Source organism: Canis lupus, chromosome 5 (assembly GCF_048164855.1).
Source record: "Canis lupus baileyi chromosome 5, mCanLup2.hap1, whole genome shotgun sequence".
Lineage (NCBI taxonomy): Eukaryota > Metazoa > Chordata > Mammalia > Carnivora > Canidae > Canis > Canis lupus.
Window position 1 is genome coordinate 81,917,029 of NC_132842.1, and position 22,155 is coordinate 81,939,183.

General features: G+C 64.8%; 1 protein-coding gene across 6 annotated transcripts; it reads left to right on the plus strand.

Moving 5' to 3' along the window:
• Positions 1-1,605: 1,605 nt before the first annotated feature.
• Positions 1,606-20,815, plus strand: ATP13A2 (ATPase cation transporting 13A2). 6 transcript variants are annotated; one of them, XM_072828136.1, is made up of 29 exons: positions 1,606-1,725; positions 8,092-8,186; positions 8,269-8,451; positions 8,717-8,775; positions 8,902-9,016; positions 9,263-9,342; positions 10,201-10,278; positions 10,472-10,541; positions 11,284-11,418; positions 11,505-11,571; positions 11,651-11,782; positions 13,171-13,326; positions 13,831-13,941; positions 14,029-14,075; positions 14,158-14,346; positions 15,374-15,580; positions 16,072-16,167; positions 16,252-16,411; positions 16,499-16,619; positions 16,760-16,884; positions 17,554-17,714; positions 17,842-17,958; positions 18,082-18,161; positions 18,483-18,635; positions 18,720-18,816; positions 19,606-19,829; positions 19,908-20,059; positions 20,162-20,331; positions 20,422-20,815. In XM_072828136.1, the coding sequence occupies exons 1-29, from the start codon at positions 1,716-1,718 to the stop codon at positions 20,554-20,556; spliced, it is 3,525 nt and encodes a 1,174-aa protein (XP_072684237.1). In that variant the 5' UTR covers positions 1,606-1,715; the 3' UTR covers positions 20,557-20,815. The 6 variants fall into 6 exon arrangements, with proteins under 6 accessions (XP_072684237.1, XP_072684240.1, XP_072684239.1 ...); XM_072828139.1 differs by having other exon boundaries at positions 11,311-11,418; XM_072828138.1 differs by having other exon boundaries at positions 9,266-9,342.
• Positions 20,816-22,155: the final 1,340 nt, after the last annotated feature.

The following is a 22,155-nucleotide window of genomic DNA, read 5'->3' on the forward strand; positions in this document are numbered from 1 at the left end:
GCAAGTGGCGCTATTGTCCGCCCCGCCGCACCCGCCACCGCTCAGCATCCTTGGTTCCACTCCGGCACCTGCGCAGAGCAGAGCCTGCACCTGCACGGCCCTCCTGCGCCCTTAGCCAATGTGTGTATCGAGCTCTTGCCAGGTATCAGATGCTGTCGAGGCCTCCCTGCTTTCCTCAAGTCTACCCTGCACCCCCACATCGAAGCTCGGGCTCCTTCCTGCCCTTTCCATGAAAAGTCTTTTTTTTTTTTTTTTTTTAGATTTTATTTATTTATTCATGGGAGACCCAGAGAGGGAGGCAGAGACACAGGCAGAGGGAGAAGCAGGCTCCCTGCAGGAAGCCTGATGCGGGACTCGATCCCCCGACCTGGGTCGAAGGCAGATGCTCAACCGCTGAGCCCCCCAGGCATTCCTCCATGACAAGTATTGTTAGGGTTTTCCTCTGCCTGCCTTTGGCTGCTCCCCGGGTCTGTCCCATTCACCGTCATGTTCTCAGCTTCCAGAACAGAGCCTGGCATGCCAGAGATCACACTGGGTGGACCATGGATCGGGCCAGTCCCGTCGTGGCCCTAATAGCATCCTAATAGGATTCTTCCTGGATTTACCCCAGACCCTGGGGTCTCTGATTCACCATCAGCCTTTGGAGGTCCTTAGTCCAGAGGCCACCGACCTCCACTGGAGCCAGGGGACACTGTGTGTTCACCTGTTGCGATGGGGAAGCGTGCTAAATGCTGCACACGGGTATGAGGTGTCCGGTGCCCGTCAGGGCCTCCATGTGTCCTACCTGCGCAGGTGTATCTGCAGTCATGATGTGAGACTCCTGGGGTCTGGGCCCTACCTCCGCTATTCTCCGGGATTTCAGAGGCCTCCCTGCATCGCCGCAGAGTCTCCCCATGTCCACGCACGTGTCTGAGTCCCTGCGTCTCTGGGCAGGCCTGTCTTCCTTCTTTGACATCGGCCAAGCCACGCCAGTCTCAAGTGTTTTAAGTTTTCCCTCCTGTGGGCCTCACAACTCTCTGAGGCGGGCATCGCTGAAAGGAGGCCCAGAGAGGGAGGTGACTTGCCCAAGGTCACACAGCCTGGCAAAGACGGAGGTCAGCTTGGTGCAGCCTGCAGAGCCCGGAGGCACACCGCACGCCGGGCAGCTGGGGCTGACCCCTTGTGTGCGGTGCACGGAGGCGGGAAGGGGCGGTCAGTGGTCATGCCTGTGTTTCCGAGGGTCACCCCCCTGCCCCTACGTGTCACCTGTGTGTGTATCTGAGGCTGGTGAGCCAGAGCTGCGCTGTTCCCTTGAAGCAGAGCCCTGGCTCTGCGTGTGCGCGTGCGCGTGCGCGTGTGTGTTCTCGCGTCTGAGGCCTGGCTCGGTCCCCGGGCGCCCCGCACCCCGGGCGGCCCGTCGCGGGCGGGGGGAGGGTCCCCTCTGCGGCGGCGCAGGCGGCTCGGACTACAAGTCCCGGCAGCCCGCGCGCGGGGCGGACGTGGGGCCGCAGTGGGCGGGGCCGGGCGGGCTGCGCGCACCCGACTGCGGCACCTTCCAGCCGCGCCGGCCGCCAGCTGCTGCAGGTGCCCCGTCCCCGCCCGCGCCCGCGCCCCCGCCCGCCCGCCGCCCGCGCCCCCAGCCTCCCGCCCGCGCCCCCGCCGCGGGGCATCGCGACGCCCGGGCCCGGGGCCACGGGCCGCAGCGTCGGGGCCGGCGATGAGCTCGCGGAGCCGGCATGAGCGCAGGTGAGTGCGCAGCTCGGGCCTCTCGGAACCGGGCGCGGGCCCGGGGCCGCCCGTCGACGCGCCGCCGCGCGACACCCCCACGCGGGCTCGTGGTTCAGGGGCGCGACCCCGGGGACGCCCCCTGCCCCCCGCCCCCGTCGTGGGGAGTGGGCGCCTGGCCCTTCCCAGACAGGCGCGGAGCCCGGCGGTGGCGGCGCACCGAGCCGAGCCCTGCCCGCCCTCCCGCAGCCCTGGGCGCTGTGCCCGAGGCCGACTGGGGTCCCCACTCCCTCTGCACTCCCTCTGCAACGACAGATGTCCAGGGAGGGGAAGACCCGCTGCATCCGGGGCCTCCGGGTGGTTGTTCCTCTTGGTTGCATGGACTGATGAATGAATGAATGAATGAATGAGGTTGGAGAAGCCAGCGCTCTCGAATCTCAGGGTCACAGTGTCCCGGACACCAATGCCACTCTTGATCCCCTACCTCAGGCCCTCCCCCGAGGAAGCCCATCAACACCCAGGTCCAAGGACCACACCCTGCATGTTACCCATCCCAGACCATGCGACCCGAGCCCACCCTTTTTGGAGTCTAAGTCCCCCCTGCTCTGACGGGAGCCAGGAGACCTCTCTTCTCCAGAAGGGTCCCATCTCCGCGTCAGTCACCCAGACCCCAGACCGCAGCAAACGGTCCACCAAAGGTTGAGCATCCTCGACAGCTGCACACACCCTCGGTTCTGGTCTCTCCCTCCCCGTCATCTCCCACCTCCCGTCCCACCCCACTGGAAGCTCAGAGTGCACCCCCCCCCCCCACCGGGGAAGGAGCCGGAAAGCTGAGGAAAGACGCCCTCTGAACTCCAGAGCTGAAGATCAGGGCACTCCTAGCAGGTTGTTTCTCACACACACACACACACACACACATCCCCTCTCGCCTGGCAGAGAAGAGGAGCTTCTGGCTGCAGGGGGAGGGGGGGAGCAAGGCAAGGGAGGAGGCAGCCCTGTTGTCTGGGCCCCTGCCAGGTCATCAGCAGGAAGCCAGGGCTTCCGCAGGAAACAAGAGGTTCTCAGATGGCTTTGACTCCAGCTCCTCCACTCCCCTGTGCTGGTGGCATTGCCCCGGGGCCGTGGAGTCAGGGTAGGTTCACGTCTAGCCTTGACCACCCATAGCTGTGTGACTGTGGACATAATAACCTCTCTGTGCCTCATGCTAAGTGGGATCCAAATCCATACTTTTCCTGGGGTGGCCGTGAGGATGAGTCCAGATGAATGTGTTCATTCAGACCCACTCCTTTGCAGCTTCTCCCTTTTGCAGCTGTATGACTCTGGGCCAGGTGCTCTGAAGCATCATTCCGCAGTTTCCTCTTCTGTAAAATGAGGTGATAATAGACCCTCCCTCTGAGGGCGATGCATGAAGATCAGTCCCTGGTATTCAGAAGAGCAATATGATCATCGTGGAAAGTATTCTCATCCCACACAGCCTGCTCGGGGCCACCCCGAGCTGGTATTACTGGAAGAGATCAGACACTGCCCTGGCCTTCCTGGGCCATCCCTGGGGAGGCTGAACCATAACTAGAGACAAACAAGCACTTCCGAGTGTTTTCACAGGTGTCCCCCTGGAGAGAGTGCCCTGGGCTTTGACCTTGCCTGGAGACTAGAGTTTTCCGCAGAAGGGACTTCCTCCGTCAAGCCTCTCTCTTTTTCTTCCTGGACTTGGGAGAGCACTCTGCTGCTCCTGAAATGAGGGGTGTGTGCTAGGCACCAGGACAAACCCCCCAGAGGGAACATTGTTGTGATCCCCAGGTGGTGGGAGGCGGGGAGTAAGCAGACCAGGGTCACACAAGGTGATCTCTGGCAGGGGCCCTTGACGAAGGAGCTCGCCCCTCTAACCTGGCCTCTGACTGCCCCAGAGGCAGGGTCAGTGACTCCGAGCCATTGCTTCCATGCTGTGTTATGGAAGCGAGATGTCCACACGGGTACTGGTTCGCTCATTCAGTTAATGGTTCCTGCGTCCCAGCCCCATGCCCGGCGCTGTGAGCAGGATGGGGATACCCTGTTCAAGCCTGATGGCAGGATGGCTGCCAGCGGGCATGACGGAGGCAGGTGGAGAGGACTTTGGAGCAACACAGACTGTGTCTAGCTGCTAGACACCTTAGGGGGCCAGCTGCCTCTGCAAAACCCAGTCTTCTCACCTATAAAATGGGATAAATTGCAGGACTGTTGCAGGATGAAATCAGATTAGCACCAGCGAAGTGACCCGCTCCGGGTGGCCCAGCATGCCATGCAGGCTTCTTCCCCATCCCTAGCCCGCCGGGGAGAAGCCGTTGAGTGTGCACAGGGGAGCAGGGGCACAGCTGTGGCTTCAGACAGGGTGATGGGAAAGTGGGAGGAGAGCCTGAGAAATGGGTCAGAGACGAGCCACACCTCCTTGGCAGGGAAGCCAGCAGCTGCCCGTGTACACATGCCCACGCTTCAGGAACTTCAGACACCCTGGGGCGGCTGCTGCTCACACTTTTTCATGTGCCAGCTGCTCAGGCTTACGCTCCTCGAGAGGGAAAATGAAGACCCAGAAAGGTTAAGGCACTTGCCTCCCAAAACACAGCCTGCCTCTAGGAGAGCCCAGGGCTCTGAGGGAGAAGCCCTGAGGTTGGGAGTGCGGTGGTTAAGAGCGTGGACGCTGGAGCCAGACCGCCTGGATCAGATGCCACCACTCACTGGCTCTGTGGCCCCTGGGCAACCTGCTACACCTCCTCCGGCCTCCGTTTCCTAAACTGTAAAATAGGGATAAAAGTAGTACCCTCTTCGTGGAATGGTGGTGAGGAATCCGTGAGTTAATGTACGTGAAGTTCATGTCAACCCCTCATAACCCCGAGGTGCTCTTCCCCTTGTGCCACGGAAACATTCAGGACCAGCCCTAAGGCCTGAAGCATGACCCACCGTGCCCCACTCAGGGAGCCGGCCTCTGCGGCAGGTGAAGGACTCTGGCAGAAAGACAGCTGGGACTCCAGTGGCCACTGGGACCGCCGCCTTTTGAAGTGGGGCAAGAGAGGTCTGTGGCTTTTTGGTGGCCAAGGACCTGAGAACCCAGCTTGCCAGGCTGTGTCACTTGTCCCAGAGGCCTGCTCCTCTGCCCCCCAGGCAGGGGGCTAGAGTGAATCACCCCTTTCCAGGCTCCAGCAGCGAGCAGAGGGGCCCCCCGCTGTGTGTCATCTGCAGGCCACTGCCAGGAAGGGGAAGAAATGCTCTCCTGACAAGCCTCACTCAAGTGGACGGGGCTGCCCCCCCCCCGCCCCCGCCCCCCCCCCCCCCCCCCCCCCGCCGAGAGTAAAAGGGACCGGACCGCCCCAGGAGAGCTGGGGCAGGGTCTCTGAGCCCCAGAGAAGGCTGACCTGGCCTCCTGCCCCCCCAGCTCTGAGCCTCTGCTGCTGGCTGGAGACCCCCCACGGTTGAGGGCTGCAGGCTGTGTGTGCGTGTGCGTGTCCATCCCCTGAGGCCCTGCTCTTCCTGGAGCTGGTGGCTCTGTTTGTTTTCTGAGTCAGCCGAGTGGACAGGGAGGGCCTGGCTGGAGGTGGGGCTTGGGTTGTTGAATCATGAAGTTCAGAGAGGCCTGGGGAGGCCTGGCCGGAAGCCCTGGCCTCCGAAAGTGCCCACTTGGGCCCTGAAAGCCGAGGATCCAGCCCCAGTTTCCTGGTTCCACCGTTTACCAGTGTATATGTGTGTGGCGGGGGGTCTTTGTCCCTCTGAGCCTCGTTGGTAAAATGAGAAAAAGGAGTCCACCTCCCTGTGTGGCTGGATTTGCGTGGAGGCATACAGTGGGTCTCGTCCCCTGGGAAGCGCTTCGGGGCTGTTGGCTGCTCTTACCGGCATGGCCATAGTAACTGTCACGACCGTCCATACGTAGGGCCGTGGGGCTGGGGTAGGAGAGCACGGGCTGCCTGGTCTGGCGGGGCCTCGTGCGTGGTGCAGCCCACGGAGACCACCCACCCGGAGTCAGCCTGCCCGGACTCGCACCCTGACGCTGCCGGGTACTTGCTGCGTGATCTTGGCCGAGTTACTTAACCTCTCTGAGCCTCATTTTCTCCCCTAAGAAGGGGATAACAATTGAGCTCCCGCCGCAGGGTTCTTGTGTTAACGGTGGTAAAACGGGCCAGGAGCAGATGTCGCACACGGTGGGCTCTTGGAAGCGTTGGCTGCTCTGAAAGCTGCAGAAGCCCAGGTGTCTGGGGACGGAGCAGCTGAGGGCCTGGGGATGTTGTGACAGTGGCCTGGGACCCTCGGGGCTTGTGGGTGGAAACTGGCTGCGGTGGGGAAGGGGCAGGAGCTCAGAAAATCCGCAGGCCGCCCCCACCTGGCCTGCTGTGTGCCATCCCTCTGAGCGAACCCCGTGGGTGCCCAGCGCTGCTGCCAGAGGGGCCCCTGCGTGTCTCAGCCCCACAGGCGGCCCAGCGGTGGGGGCGGCGAGCCCAGGCCCTCTGCAGCCCTGGGACACCCGCCGGCCGCCTGCCCCGCCAGGACCACGGCTCTGCAGGAGGGGAGACAGGAAGAACAGGATTTCTGCAGTAGAGCCTCCTAGTGCTGGTCTCTGACCTCAGTTTTCTCGTCTGTAAAACGGGAGCGATAGTCAGCCCTTCCCCGCAGAGGGTTGAGTAAGCTGGTGCTCAGCTGGGACGTAGCAGCTTCTGTCCTCCCTCACCCCTCCTCTCTGCGCCCCCCCCACTCCCACCTTCAGAGTGGGGGCCCCTTTCCTGCCTGCCATAAAGTCCAGACCCGACCTCTCAGCATCCCCTCGCCGCCAGGACTCTGCTGGGCACGGGAGTTGAACAGGGATAAGCAGCCCTGACCTCTGCCCTCCGGGTGGGGACTGGATGCAAAAGGGGGACACATGGTTCCCAGGGAGCGAGTAGCTTGGGGCTATTCCACAGGGCTGCGGAAGCTCGGGGCGCTCACCAGGCCCTGGGCCCCGATCCTGGGCCTGCACCCAGCCAGGGATAACCAGACGCACGAGGAAACCAGACTGGAATGAGCCAGCAGGACAGTCACATAACAGGCCCGCGAAGACTTGAGCCATTGGGTCTGTCGAACCAGTTCATAAAATAGCGATGCTTTGTTTTCTTTTCACTTCAAGTCTTTCATTGGCCCTGCCAGGTGCCAGCATTAGCAGAAATACAAAGGTTGTGCTTTTGCACTTAAAATAACCCGTTATCTCCCCGCTTGCCTCATCCCCGTGGTGTTTGTCTCCCACTGTAAGCCCGTAATCACACCTGAGCGCCGCGTTCCTGGCCCCAGACCCCCCTGACGCGCAGCTCCAGCAGCAGGCTGGCGTCTTCAGCGTCTCCAGGATCAGGCACTGCCAGGACTCTTGAGGGCACCCGGGTCCCGAGGCGGCTGGGCCCCATCACGGCCATGACCCCAGGGGCCTCACTCACCAGCAGGTGCCACTTCGGTTCATGCTAGAACCTTCGTCTCACGCAGCTGCAAATACAGTTGTCTTGAATAACCTTATCATCCCTTTCCTGTGCTGCTCAGCGTCTAAAGATTTGACTGCCTTTGGTCCTGGTTCTGACACCTTCCGCTTTTCAGGCCAAGGACCCAAAGCACCACAAGGATCTGTGCCACCTGCTGCTGCATTTTTCCAGGACGTGTGTCCAACCCGCTCCCATCCGCCCCTCCGTGCTGGTCCTTGGTCTCAGCAAGCTGGTTCTCAAAAGCTTTATTCTAGTAACTATGTGAAACCCCATCAGTGGAACACTGCTGCCAACCTCTGGAAACGTTTCAGGGTTTTTTGTTTATTTAAGAGAGAAAGAGGGGCGCCTGGGTGGCTCAGTGGTGGAGCACCTGCCTTTGGCCCAGGGCGTGATCCTGGGGTCCGGGGATCGAGTCCCGCATCGGGCTTCCCGCAGGGAGCCTGCTTCTCCCTCTGCCTGTGTCTTTGCCTCCCTCTCTGTGTCTCATGAATAAATAAATAAAACGTTTAAAAAGAGAGAGGATGCAGGGGGTGAGTGGGAGGGGGTGCAGAGGGAGAGAGCAAGTCCCAAGCAGGTTCCACTCCCAGCATGGAGTCCGACATGGCTCGACCCCACTCTGAGATCATGACCCGAGCGGAATTCAAGAGTCAGATGCTCAACCCGCTGAGCCCCCCAGGCGCCCCGTACGTCAGTTTTAACAAAGGGCTCTGTACCTGAGGAATGGCAGGTGCAGTGGGGACCGTGTATCCCCGAGGTGTGACAGATGGGTTGGAGCAGTCAGGACGGCAGCTGTCCAGGAGAACTGCCCCTCCGGCTCCTCTCTGACCTCAGCAGCTCCCACGTGGGGCCACCAAATGACGATGCTAATTTTATTTTAAGGTATAAGAGAGGGAGGAGCCCCCATGACCTGTCTCCCTTGCACCCGCAGACAGCAGCCCTCTCGTGGGCAGCACGCCCGCCGGCTATGGGACCCTGACGATAGAGACATCTGTAGATCCCCTCAGCTCCTCAGTTTCATCCGTGGTAGGTGGCGGGGTGGGCAGGGGAGGCTCCAGGCGCGCCCCCGCCCCGCGCCCACCCGGCCTGTCCGTCCGTCCGTCCGCAGAGGCTCAGCGGCTACTGTGGCAGTCCATGGAGGGTCATCGGCTATCACATCGTGGTCTGGATGATGGCAGGGATCCCTTTGCTGCTCTTCCGCTGGAAGCCGGTGTGGGGGGTGCGGCTGCGGCTCCGGCCCTGCAACCTGGCCCACGCAGAAACACTCGTCATCGAAATAAGAGACAAAGAGGTGAGGCAGCTGGCGAGGGGGGCGCAGGGGAGGGGGTCTCAGCCCCATCTGGCCGCTCACCTCCTGTGGGACCGCGCACAGTTGTCCTCTCTCGGCCTTTGCTTTCCCATCGGAGCAATGGGCGGGAGGGGCAGTTGGGTGGCTCCCCAGGGCATCATGTATGTCCTTGGTCCCTGTTTTGTCCAGCGGGGGCTGCCGGGCGGCAGGGTGCACCTGGGAGGGGACCAGTGTCTTCTGGTATCAAGCCCCCACCTCTGTGTTCCAGGATAATTCCTGGCAGCTCTACACTGTGCAGGTGCAGACCGAGGCCATCGGTGAGGGCAGGTGAGGTGGCCCCGTCACCCTGCCCAGAAGCCCCGGCTCCCTGCCAGGGAGGGACTGTGGCTGCATGGGATGGGGAGGTGCTGGCCCAGTTCCCAGGGCTCCACGGTAACCCCTGCCCACTCCCAGCCTGGAGCTGCCGGCCCGGGGCCAGGCGGAGGACGGCCGGAGCCAGGCGGCCGTGGGGGCCGTCCCAGAGGGTGCGTGGAAGGACACCGCCCAGTTCTGCAAGAACGAAGAGGCCGTGAGTGCACAGCTGGCTTCCCCACGAGCCCTTAACCCTCCCTGGGCCTCAGTGCCACGTTCTGCACAATGGGAGGGTTGGAGTCCCCGTTCCCCACGCACCTCTGGTTCCTTTGCCCCAATGTCCGGGCTGCTGGGCCGAGCACCTCGGCACCTCCAGGCCTCCCTGCCTCTTTCCCGCAACACTGGCCTCTGCCCCTGCACCCCACCCCCAAGCTGTCTCCAGCCTCTTCTCTCTCCCACCCAGCAGCGTATGCTGCGATACTACCTCTTCCGGGGCCAGCGCTACGTCTGGATCGAGAGCCAGCAGGCCTTCTGCCAAGCCAGGTAGGGCTCAGGCCGGCACCGCGCGCTCCTGCTGGGTTGGGCCGAGAGGTGGCATGACGTGGCCCCGCGTGGACTCCACCCTGGGCTGCGCACCTCAGACCCCGGCGACGTGAGCAAGTTGCTGAGCCTCCCCGGCCTCGGAGTCCCTGTCTGTACCCCGGGCAGAAAGAGAATCCCTAGCAGAGGCCTCCCAGGGTTATTTTGAGGGGCAAGTACATAAGCTTCGTGTAAAGGTTGGCTCAGCCTCAGGCCAAGGTGGCAACACTGAATCAGACCTTAGGCTCTGGACTCGGATCATCCGATTGGGGTCTCGTCCCCCCCGCCCCCCGCCACCTACTAAGTGCTCAGTAACTGTGAGCTGCGTCTGCAGAGGTGAGTGCCCGGGGGACGTGGAGGTGGCACCAGCCTCTGCCACGTAGAGAAGCACAGCACGAATCGCTGACGGGTCTGTCACGTGGTAGGTGCCAGGCACTAGCCACGCGCGTTACATGGCTTCTCGTTTATCTGCCGTGGCCCTGTGTGGCAGGTGCTGTCACCATCCCCGTCCTGCCGATGAGAAGACAGGCGCAGAGAGGTTAAGTCACTTAGGGAAGGCATCGTCGTGAAGAACACGCCTGTCGCTAAATAATAGGGATTCTTGTCGCTCTTAACTGTTAATCATCATCCCTCACTGTTCTTCCTGGTTTGGGGCCCGACCAGGGGAACTGGAGGAAGTTAGGCCCAGAGTTAGAGAGCTGCCTCCTCCCAGGAGCTCAGGGGGCCAGGAGGGGCCTGGAGCCCCGAGTCCCATAGGTAGGGGAGGCGGTGCCCAGGCCCCATCGCCCACATGTGTTCCCCGCCTCCCCCCCCTCCCCCCAGCCTGCTGGACAACGGCCGCACCTGCGAGGACGTCCACCGCTCCTGCTCCGGCCTCAGCCTCCAGGACCAAGCCGTGAGGTGGGTGTGCTGCCCCGGACCAGGGGTGCCCTGCGCCCTGGGGACCCCTGTCTTGCCCCCCTGAGCATGGCCTTCTGGTCACCTGCCTTCTCTGGGCCTTGGTTTCCCTGGCTGTAAGATGAGCTCTGTCGCCCTTGGAAGGTCCGGCCGCCACTGCCCCCTCCATCTTTTGGCCCGGCCACTTCTCTTACAGGAAGACCATCTATGGCCCCAATGTCATCAGCGTGCCGGTCAAGTCCTATCCCCAGCTGCTGGTGGACGAGGTAGGACTGTCCCTGGGCTGCACCCCGGCTCTGGCTTCGATTGGTGGTGTGGCCCTGGCTGGGGGCTTGCCCTTTTAGGGCCACTTGCCAGTGGCAGGCCGGAGCAGCTGTCCCCTCCTCCGTAGGGGAGAGTCACCTCAGAGCCAGCCCCGTCAGCTCAGGGCGAGGAATTGGAGGCTGTGGTCCAGGCTGGGGCTGGGAGTAGAGGCCGGGAGACGAGGCCACACAGCCCCGGCCTTTCCTGGCCTTGCTGCACCTAAGCCACCTTCACCCTCTGGCAGCTGCATGAGTAGGGACACAGTTCACACACCAAGGACCTAAGCTTCAGAGAGGTGACGTGGCCTAGGGGACAGTGGGGAGCCGTGAGCCGGACGCCCCGGAGGACACAGAACCTCCCGGCCTTCTGAGCCAGCGGCGGACGCCCACGAAAGTCACACTGGCTCCTGGAGTCGGGCTCGTGTACACCCCGGGCAGCCACATGGGGGCCGCGTGGTTCAGGGCCAGTGACCTGACCCTTCTGTGCCTCGGTTCCCTCATCTGCAAATGGAGTGTGGAATTGTCACCACCACTGGATGACACTTAGATGACGGGCTTAGCAGGGGCCTGGCTGGCATCTCAGTGTCTGTGTCCTCTTCAGAGCAGAGAAGCTAAGGGCCCCGGGGCCTTTGGGGGCGCTGAGCGGGGCCACGGGCCGGCCCCCCGGGGACACGAGCCCTGATGCTGCTTCCCCGCCCCTCCCCAGGCACTGAACCCCTACTATGGGTTCCAGGCCTTCAGCATCGGGCTGTGGCTGGCCGACCGCTACTACTCGTACGCCCTGTGCATCTTCCTCATCTCTACCGCCTCCATCTGCCTGTCGCTCTACAAGACCAGAAAGGTGGGTGCGTGAGGGGGATGGCCGGGGCGGGCAGGTCCCCACGGGGGGCCGCCCCCACCCACTCCCCATGTGCCCCCTGCCCACAGCAAAGCCAGACTCTGAGGGACATGGTGCAGCTGTCCTCGAGGGTGTGCGTGTGCCGGCCCGGGGGAGGTGAGAGCTCGGGGGGGGGGGGGAGGCTCTGGGGCGGGGGTTGGGCCCGGGCCACGCTGAGGCCCCCGCTTGCCTGCAGAGGAGGAATGGGTGGACTCCAGCGAGCTGGTGCCCGGAGACTGCCTGGTGCTGCCCCGGGAAGGCGGGCTGGTGCCCTGCGACGCGGCCCTGGTGGCTGGCGAGTGCGTGGTCAACGAGAGCTCCCTGACAGGTCAGCCCCAGCCCCTGGCCTCTGCCCCCGCCCTCCCTGCCCTCGGCCTCCCTACCCCTGACCCTCTGCCCGCAGCCTCCCAGCCCCTGGCCTCCCTACCCCTAGCCTCTCAGCCCCTGGTCTCCCAGCCCCTGGCCTCCTAGCCCCTGGCCTCCCTACCCCTGGCCCTTTGCCCCTGGCCTCCCTGCTCCCGGCCCACTGCTCCTGGTCTCCCAGCCCCCAGCCTCCCAGCCCCCGGCCTCCCTACCCCTAGCCTCTCAGCCCCTGGTCTCCCAGCCCCTGGCCTCCTAGCCCCTGGCCTCCCTACCCCTGGCCCTTTGCCCCTGGCCTCCCTGCTCCCGGCCCACTGCTCCTGGTCTCCCAGCCCCCAGCCTCCCAGCTCCCGGCCTCCCTGCCGCCCGCCTGCCTGCCCCTGGCTTCCCTGCCGCCCGCCTCCCAGCCCCCAGCCTCCCTACCCCTGGCCTCCCAGCCCCTGGCCTCCCTACCCCTAGCCTCTCAGCCCCTGGTCTCCCAGACCCTGGCCTCCCAGCCCCCGGTCTCCCACCCCTGGTCTCCCAGCCCCCAGCCTCCCAGCCACTGGTCTCCCAGCCCCCAGCCTCCCAGCCCCTGGTCTCCCAGCCCCTGGCATCCCTACCCCTGGCCCTTTGCCCCGAGCCTCCCAGCCCCTGGCCTCCCTGCCGCCCGCCTCCCTGCCCCTGGCTTCCCTGCCACCCGCCTCCCAGCCCCCAGCCTCCCAGCTCCCGGTCTCCCAGCCCCCAGCCTCCCTACCCCCAGCCTCCCAGCCCCCGGTCTCCCAGCCCCCCGCCTCCCAGCCCCCAGCCTCCCTGCCGCCTGCCTCCCTACCCCCAGCCTCCCAGCCCCTGGTCTCCCAGCCCCCTGCCTCCCTACCCCCGGCCCCCTAGCCCCTGGCCTCCCTGCCCACTGGGCCCTCTGCCCCTGGTGTTTCTATTTCCCTTCTGCTCTCGAGTGACAATCCTGGGTTGCTAACCCTGCACCCCGCGGCCACTCCTCCAGGCAGCGTCCTAGGGTAGAAGCGCCCCCACCCCCCTGCGGTGTGTTGGTTTGAGTCATAAAAGTGATGCAGCTCGTTACAGAATAGTTCCAAGAGTCCAAACGTCTCCCCGCCCCGCTGTATCCATGTGCACACATTCCTGGTCCCTGGCTGGCACCCATCCTTCCGGGATTGTCTGGCTGCCTCTTTATGGCCTTTGTCTTGAGTCTCAGTGTCCCACTCTGTGAAATGGGGGCAATGATGCCTGCATGTATGGTTGTAAGAATTAAGTGGGACCTGAGGGCTTATGAAACGATTCTGTGCTTGATTCTTGGGTTGGTGGTGGGAAGGAGTGGCATGGAGACCCCTCACAGGCCTCCTGCCCCATCCCTCCCAGGGGAGAGCGTTCCGGTTCTAAAGACGGCCCTGCCGGAGGGACCTGTGTCCTACTGCCCAGAGACCCACCGGCGCCACACACTCTTCTGTGGGACCCTCGTCCTGCAGGCCCGGGCGTTCGTCGGACCCCACGTCCTGGCAGTGGTGACTCAGACAGGTGGGAAGCAGGGAGGCAGGAGGGGATGCTGGGCTCATGCCACCGGGTCGGGCAGGGGCCATCTCTGCCGCTGTCCTACTGGGGGACCCTGGGCAAGTCCCCCACACCTCCAGCATGCGTGCGGTCGGCTGACGTGCGCAGGGCTGTGGCCAGCAAGCAGGAGCCCACCCCTTAGGAAGGGAACAGCCCTGTACGACGCCGGCAGGCTCTTGTCACGTGGGAACGGGCCCTAGCGTCACCAGACTTGAGTTTTTCACTAAGAGCCACATATCCGGATTTTTAAAAAGTGAAACCGCCCACTTCATAGATACCGTCCACTCGTTCCATTTTCGCTAAGCCCCATGAGGGCCGGCAAGACCCGTGGGCCGTCACGAGTCACCCCACACTGGGTGATGCCTCCTCCCAGGAGCAGCAGGTCTCACAGCCCCCAGTGTGGTGCGGGAAGGCAGGGGCCGGGAGGGCCTGTCCTGACCCTCGCCACCCCCACCCCCCGGCTGCTCCCAGGGTTCTGCACAGCAAAAGGGGGCCTGGTGAGCTCCATCTTGCATCCCCGGCCCATCGACTTCAAGTTCTACAAACACAGCATGAAGTTTGTGGCTGCTCTCTCTGTCCTGGGTGAGTGACCCCCTGCACTGCCTTCTGTTGTGCCCCCCTCCCCCAAGCCCTATCCCAAATCCCGCTGAGCCCTTGCTGTCTCCCCAGCTCTCCTCGGCACCGTCTACAGCATCTTCATCCTCCACCGCAACCGGGTGAGCCTCGGGGACCGGGCAGGGGCGGCCGGCGGGGACCCGGGGCCAGCCTGGCCCCTGGAGTCACGGTGCCTCCCTCCAGGTGCCTCTGAATGAGATCGTGATCCGGGCTCTGGACCTGGTGACGGTGGTGGTGCCACCCGCGCTGCCCGCTGCCATGACCGTGTGCACACTCTACGCCCAGAGCCGGCTGCGGAGCCAGGGCATCTTCTGCATCCACCCGCTGCGCATCAATCTGGGGGGCAAGCTCCAGCTCGTGTGTTTTGACAAGGTGGGGGCCGCGGGGCGGGGGCCGCGGGCGCCCCAGCCAGGCCTCCATGCCTGCATTCCTCAGTCAGCAACGCAGGCTGCTGCCTGGTGCCAGGTCCTGTCCTGGGGCCGGAAACGCCCAGAGACCCCGCACCCCCCGGCCAGCTCCCACACACGCCCGGCTCCCAGTCTGGCAGGCAAGACCGTCTGAGGTCACTTAGTCGTTCCCTGGTGCTGCTCTTGGCGCCGAGACCCAGCAGAGACCCCCCCACCCCCCAAGAATAAGCGGATCAGGGCCCACAAAGAGCCGCAGGTGGTGATGGCTTTGGGGGAGGACTTGAACTGGGTAACGTGATAGGTGGGACGTGGGGGTCATTCCCTCAGGGAATGCTCCTCTTTGACCTCAATGATGGGGGGAACCCGAAGACGGGAGGCAGGGCAGGCGGGGGCCGGGGAGCAGTCAGCTCCTCGGAGGAACAGACGGGGTGCCTGGGCACTGGGAACAGTGGGGACTCGGGCGGGACGGGGGGGCTGGGCAGCCCCATTGGCGAGGTTGGACGTTAATTATTCTGAGGGCCCTGGGGGCCCCAGTGAGTCTTGAAACTGAGTAGTGGGGCCTGATCGGGTCCTCGGAGCCCCCAGGCTGGCAAAGGAGCCGGACGTGTACCTGGGCATCTGGATCCGAGCGTGGGGAACGCGGGCGCTCACTCGCTCGCCCGTTCAGCACGCACACCGTGCGCCGGGTGTGGCCAGGCCCTCTTCCTGGCCCCGCGACAAGTGATAGGGTCGCAAAGTGGTCGTGGGTGGGAGCCCGAGGCAGGGGCCACCTGACCTGCCGTAGGGTGAAGGAAGACTTCCTGGAGGCAGCGGTGCCGGACAGAGGAATCGGGGGTTGGGGGGAGCGGCCCTGGCAGAGGGACCGCCTCTGGCTCCTGCTCTGGCTCCCGGGATTCCCAGGGGCCCCCGCTGGCCCGGGGTGTGGGCGCCCAGCGCAGCCGCACACAGCTCCTCCCGGGACTCATCACTGGCCCGCCCCTTGCCCCCTGCAGACGGGCACCCTCACGGAGGACGGCTTGGATGTGATGGGTGTGGTGCCCCTAAAAGGGCAGGCGTTCCTGCCTCTGGTCCCAGAGCCCCGCCGCCTGCCCGTGGGGCCCCTGCTCCGAGCGCTGGCCACCTGCCATGCCCTCAGCCGGCTCCAGGACACCCCCGTGGGCGACCCCATGGACCTCAAGATGGTGGAATCTACTGGCTGGGTGAGGAGGCCGAGCAGGTCAGCCCCTGCCTCTGGGCAGCTGGGCTCTAACCAACCCCGCCTGGTCTTCATTCCAGGACTTCGGGTGGCATCCATTGTGCCACCATCATTAATAATGGCCGAGGCCACGTGCGAGCACCCACTTTGTGCCAGCACCCCGCGGCCCGGGCCTTGGCTCGTGCTCCTCCTGTAGCCCAGGAAGGAAGCTTCCAAACCTGCCTCGCAGGGAGGAAGCCCAGGCCGAGGGAGATTTGGAATAACTTGTCCAAGGTCACCCTGCAACTTGTAAGTGGCAAAGCCAGGGTTTGGACTTGGGTCCATCCGACTCCAAAGCCCATGTTCTTGACTTCCATCTGGTCTCCCGTGAAGGAAGTCTTCCACGAGTCTAACTTGCCTCTGCCGCCGCCTCCCTCCGGGGGCCGAGGATGGGCTGCCCGGGGCCAAGCCAGTGCCCGGCCCGACGGAGGCCAACCTTCCCTGCCTGCCTCCCAGGTCCTGGAGGAGGGGCCGGCTGCAGACTCCGCGTTCGGGGACCAGGTCTTGGCGGTGATGAGACCCCCGCTTCAGGAGGCCCAGCTGCAGGGCAGGGTGAGTGGCGGGGGCCGGGGAGCAGTGGCTGGGGAGGGGGACTCCACAGGCCGGCCCTTCAGCTGCCCCTCCGTCTCCCTGCAGGAGGAGCCCCCGGTACCCGTGAGCATCCTCAACCGCTTCCCCTTCTCGTCAGCCCTGCAGCGCATGAACGTGGTGGTGGCGTGGCCGGGAGCTGCTCAGCCGGAGGCCTACGTCAAGGGCTCCCCGGAGCTGGTGGCAGGCCTCTGCAACCCGGAGACAGGTGGATGGGGGGGCCGCGGCCCAGATGGGGGTGGGCCCCCAGCCTCCCACCCCCTCGTCCCAGCGACCCCTTGCCTCTCCCTGGCAGTGCCTGCAGACTTCGCCCAGATGCTGCAGAGCTACACGGCCGCCGGCTACCGCGTCGTGGCCCTTGCCAGCAAGCCGCTGCCCATCGTGCCCAGCCTGGAGGCCGCTCAGCAGCTGAGCAGGTGGGCTGGCCCTGCCCCACCCCCTGGGACTGTGCCTCGGGCCCTCTGCAGGCAGAGCCCCGGGCAGATGTCCTTGCCGTGGCTGGGGGGGTGGGCCTTGGCCGCTGCATGCCCTCTGACCCGGTCTGCCCACCCTCCAGGGATGCCGTGGAGCGGGAGCTGACCCTCCTGGGGCTGCTGGTCATGAGGAACCTGCTGAAGCCCCAGACCACACCGGTCATCCAGGCTCTGCGGAGGACCCGCATCCGCACCGTCATGGTGACAGGTGCCCCTGGCCACGGGGCCGGGGTCAGGAGGGCAGAGGGAAGGGCACGCAGCACCCCTTCTTTTCGGGCCCCTGCTTCAGGCCAGGCCCCTTTCACACGTTTCTCGGTCTTCACAGTGTCCCTCCTAAGTGGAAATCATCCTTCCACTTGCCCAGGGTGGAAGGTGAGGCCCGGAGGAGTAGAACGACCTCCAGAGGCCCCGCGGGTGGTGCTGACCTGCCTGGGTTCCGGCTCTGTGCCCGCTGGGCCACTTCTCCGCGTTTCAGCTCCCCCTAGAGGAGATGGGGGATTATGTCACCCTGGAAAGTGGTGATAGTTTCATGGAGCAAGAGAAGATTCTAGCCAGGGCAACACGGAGGGGCCCAGTAGGTCTGTGTCCTCCTCGTCCTCCCCGTCCCTGCGTGCACAGACGCACACACGCACACACCCTTCCCAGCGAAGTCCATACCACTAAGTGGTATGTGTGGGACATTGGCCCAGGTCCCCACTGTCCCCTAAGACCTTCATAGGTTTCATAGGTGAGGAAGGCGGGGCTCAGAGACCTTGATGAACCTGCCTGAGCTCACCCCACCAGGCGCGGCACACAGACCGCGTCTGGCCTCTGTCTCATCTGTGAGGGTGGCCCCCCGGGCCGCCGCTGGGCTCTCACCTTGCCCCCACATTCCTAGGGGACAACCTGCAGACGGCAGTCACCGTGGCCCAGGGCTGCGGCATGGTGGGCCCCCAGGAGCGTCTGGTCATCATCCACGCCACCCCCCCTGAGCGGGGCCAGCCTGCCTCCCTCGAGCTCCTGCCGTTGGAATCCCCCGCAGCCGTGAACGGGGCTAAGGTGAGGCTGAACCGGGGGGCTCCAGCCGCGAACCCCACTGATGACCCCGCCCTGTGTCACCTGACCCAGGCCCCAGCTCTCTCGGGGGTGGGCAGGGGAAGCTGAGCTGAGCTTCCCGGGCCCCCAGGATCCCGACCAGGCCGCAAGCTACACCATGGAGCCAGACCCCCGATCCAGCCACCTGGCCCTCAGCGGGTCCACCTTTGGTGTCCTTATGAAGCACTTCCCCAAGCTGCTGCCCAAGGTAGGGCTGCCCCTGAGCCCCTCTGGTGGCTCGAAGCCGCCCCCGCGCCCCGCTCCCTCCTCGTGGCTCTCCTGCCCCGACCCTGCCACTGCCTCAGTCTCCCCTGTCTCCCTGTGCTCTCAGATCCTGGTCCAGGGCACTGTCTTTGCCCGCATGGCTCCCGAGCAGAAGACAGAGCTGGTTTGTGAGCTCCAGAAGCTCCAGTGAGTAGCAGGCGAAGGACCTGCAGGGGGCAAGCCAATCCCTGGCGGCGGCTGCGGTGCGTGGCATCATGGTGCATGAGCCCCCCGCCCCCCCCCCTCCCCCGGCAGGCGTTAGGAGTCATCATCACCTTCTGGGAGAACCCAGACAGGCTCTTCTGGGTCCCTCACACCAAAAGTAGTCATTGCCTCAGTTTACTGAGCACCCGGGATGTCCCAGGCACAAAGGCCAGCAGGGCCCCAGCCCTTCCCACATGCGGGCAGAGGGGTGGCTGCACAGACGGGAGGCGCCTCACGGGCTCCAGCCAGGCCCCCTCTGTGCAGGTACTGCGTGGGCATGTGCGGGGACGGCGCCAATGACTGCGGGGCCCTGAAGGCAGCCGACGTGGGCATCTCGCTCTCCCAGGCTGAGGCCTCGGTGGTCTCGCCCTTCACCTCCAGCACGGCCAGCATCGAGTGTGTGCCCATGGTCATCAGGTGAGGCGGGCAGGGGCCGGAGGGGCACCCCTCAGGGCCCGCCAGCCAGCCTGGGCACCCGTAACGCCCCTACCCTGCTCCCAGGGAAGGCCGGTGTTCCCTCGACACCTCGTTCAGCGTCTTCAAGTACATGGCTCTGTACAGCCTGACCCAGTTCATCTCCGTCCTGATCCTCTACACGGTGAGTGGGCCAGAGCCCGCTGCCGGGAGCAGGCCCAGAGCCGGGATGCTCAGCAGCGTGGCCTCAGCCCAGCGGGTTCTGAGATGCATGGCGTGGCCTCAGACCCCACCCTGCCGCTTTCTAGCCGGGTGGCTTGGGCGACTCCTGAACCTCGGGTGGCGAGGCGCCGAGCACAGTGCCTCATGCACACAGTAGGTCCTCAGAAGTGGGGCAGCTGTCCTGTGCTAACATGTCCCTGTCCTCCGGGAGCTCCCGTCTGCAGGGGAGACTGAGGCAGAGCCCACGCAGGGCCGGAGACAGGATGCACCCATTGCCCTGCTCGCCTGGCTCAGACCTTGGCCATGTCACAGCAGTTTAGAGGGCACCTCCCTGGCTCCGCTCTGAGCACATGCGCCTTCTCCCCCCGCCCCCCCGGGAAGCCAGGCGACACAGTGGGGCAGCGCCGATCTCATGCTAGTATCTGTCCCTGCATCCACCGAGAACCGTGGTGTCTTCTGGCGACCGAGGGGTTTGGCGGGGGCTAAGCGCCCCCCAGCCTGGGAGCTTCCTGTGGGCAGGAGGAAGCCACCCCATCACTTTCAGGCCTCCTCCCTCAGACTGGAGGAGGGACACCCTGAAGGCAGGGCAGCGGCTTCCCCATCAGACTGGGAGTTCCCCAGAGCTAGGAGGCTGCTGCCCCCACCCTCAGGCCGCAGGGCAAGAGCCACACCTCCCCCCTCCCGCCACCTCCTGAGGGCCCTCCAGGTGCCCCCTGCCATCCGCCCTCTGCCCTCCCTCCCCTGCCGGCAGATCAACACCAACCTGGGTGACGTGCAGTTTCTGGCCATCGACCTGGTCATCACCACCACGGTGGCGGTGCTCATGAGCCGCACGGGGCCGGCGCTGGCGCTGGGGCGGGCACGACCCCCGGGGGCCCTGCTCAGCGTCCCTGTGCTGAGCAGTCTCCTGCTGCACGTGGTGCTGGTGGCCGGCGTGCAGCTGGGAGGCTACTTCCTGACCGTGGCCCAACCCTGGTGAGTCGGGGGCCGCCCGCGGAGCCCACCCCTGCCCTCCGCAGGCCCGTTCGCGACCCCGGGTCTTCGTGCCGCCAGGTTCGTGCCTCTGAACAAGACCGTGCCCGCGCCCGACAACCTGCCCAACTATGAGAACACCGTGGTCTTCTCCCTGTCTGGCTTCCAGTACCTCATCCTGGCCGCAGCCGTGTCCAAGGGGGCGCCCTTCCGCCGGCCTCTCTACACCAACGGTACCGCTGCTGCCCGGCAGGCCGGGTGCGGGGGGAGGGACGGGCTGGGGGGTCTGGCGCCCGTGGGGGGCCCCCCTGGACTCATGCCGCCCTCGCCCCCAGTGCCCTTCCTGCTGGCCCTGGCGCTCCTGGGCTCCATCCTGGCGGGCCTCCTCCTGGTCCCTGGCCTCCTGCAGGGCCCACTGGCGCTGAGGAACATCGCCGACACCTGCTTCAAGCTGCTGCTGCTGGGCCTGGTGGCCTTTAACTTTGTGGCGGCCTTCGTGCTGGAGGTGGGGCTCGCCCTGGGTTGGGGGACAGAGGGGCCCTGGGGGGTGGCCTCAGTCACAGCTGCCCCTCTGCGCCCTCCCCGTCCTCCGCAGAGTGTGCTGGACCAGTGCCTCCCGGCCTGCCTGCGGCGGCTCCGGCCCAAAAAGGCCTCAAAGAAGCGCTTCAAGCAGCTGGAGCGGGAGTTGGCCGAGCAGCCCTGGCCGCCGCCCACCGGGCCCGTGAGGTAGCGCGGCCTGGCCACCCCGGACGCCCGATCTCCCTGCCTCTGAGCCACCGACTGGGACCCACCTCCAGAGACAGCCACCGCCCGGAGGTTGGCAGATGTCCTGCTCCTGTCCCGCATCTGCCCGCCCCGGCCCCCCTGCCCTCAGCTGGAGAAATAATATTGTCCCCCCACTTCAGACATCCTGTGTAGACGACAGCCCCCCGCCCCCCCCGGAGCCGCTGTCAGTGTAGCAAATAAAGTCATGATATTTTCCTGGCGCAGCCTGTCTCCTATGTGGCACCACGAATGGGTGTCCAGCTGGTAGCCCCTAGCATGGGTCTGCTCCTGGCACCCCTGATTTTTGAGATCACATTGGGCGACTCCCCTCTCTGGGCCTCCGTTTGTTCATCTGACAGGAACGATATTTGCGGGTTGAGCCCATGGCTCGTGTTCCCTTTAGCACCTCACGTGTGTCGTCGTTCAGTCCTTGCCGCTGTGGAGTCTCGTCCCCGTTCTCCAGATAGAGAAACTGAGGCTTAAGAGGCCACGTGCGTAGTCAGAGGTGGGGCCAGCTGGCTCGGACTCCAGCATCCACACTCTTACTCCTGCCTTCCTGTGGGGGCAGCAGGAGAACAGACTTGTGTCCCCCAAGAGCCAGCGGCTCCGAGACATTGAACGGGACCACTTCCCTTCGGCCCCCACCCCCCCCGCACCCCATGATGAGTTTGTGGCCCAGTTACCCTCTCGGATGAAAGTCCAGGCTCCAAGCCCACATCTCTCTCAGCCCGAGCCACGTGCACTGTCCCCCCCGGGGAAGGTGGGTGCTTCTGACCTCATCCCACTAGCGGGACACTGGCCAAGCCCTGCCCTGGAGAGGCCACACGGTCATCCGGCCCGTCTGCGCTGGGCAGGAGTGAGCAGGAAAGCAGGACTGCCTCCTGCCCCCCCCCCCCCAGCCCCACCTGGCTCCCCTGGCGGGAGGGAGCTCCGTAAGTGTGGAGTCAAACTGAGAAGGTGGGGTGAGGGGTGTGAAAAAGCAGCTTCCAATAAGGGGCGCAGCCGTAGGCCCACACTGGGCACAGAGGCACCGGGCAGCCCAGTTTGGGGTGGTCGGTGTGTGAGCAGCCAGCAGGGAAGGAGCAAATCTCCAGGGTCGTGGGGAGAAGAGTGTCTGCACCCACTACACCCTCCCCAAAGAGCTGCCGCCCCCTGCTCAGGTCCTCAGGGTCAGGGGAGGGGCTCGAAGCCCCGGAGAGGATCTGGGGGCCTGGCCCCGGGAGTGGGAAGCTGTGGGGCTCCGTTGCCCCCTCTGTGGAGCGCAGGGGACAGCGTGACTGCCAGGTGCGTCCTCCTCCCCTAGTGGAATTAACCTAGAAAGCGCAGGGAGGGCGCCAGGTGTCCAGACTCTGCTCTTGGGCGGCAGACCCCGGGGAGGGCCCGGCTGGTGTCCATTCCTTCCTTCCTTCATTCATTCATCCCTTTAACACACCAGCACCAGGGAACAAATGATGCATGGGACTTACGGAGTTTCTGCCTAATAGGATTCGGAGTTCAAGAGACAGGCAGTTGCGGGGTGCGTGACTGGGGGAAGGGAGATCCCCGGGCTCCCCGGCCCAGGCAG

Excerpts from the sequence above, each read along its gene's own strand:
- ATP13A2 (XM_072828136.1), top strand. Across the intron at positions 14,076-14,157 it reads TCATCCTCCACCGCAACCGG|GTGCCTCTGAATGAGATCGT; the intron begins GTGAGCCTCGGG and ends GCCTCCCTCCAG. Across the intron at positions 14,347-15,373 it reads AGCTCGTGTGTTTTGACAAG|ACGGGCACCCTCACGGAGGA; the intron begins GTGGGGGCCGCG and ends TGCCCCCTGCAG.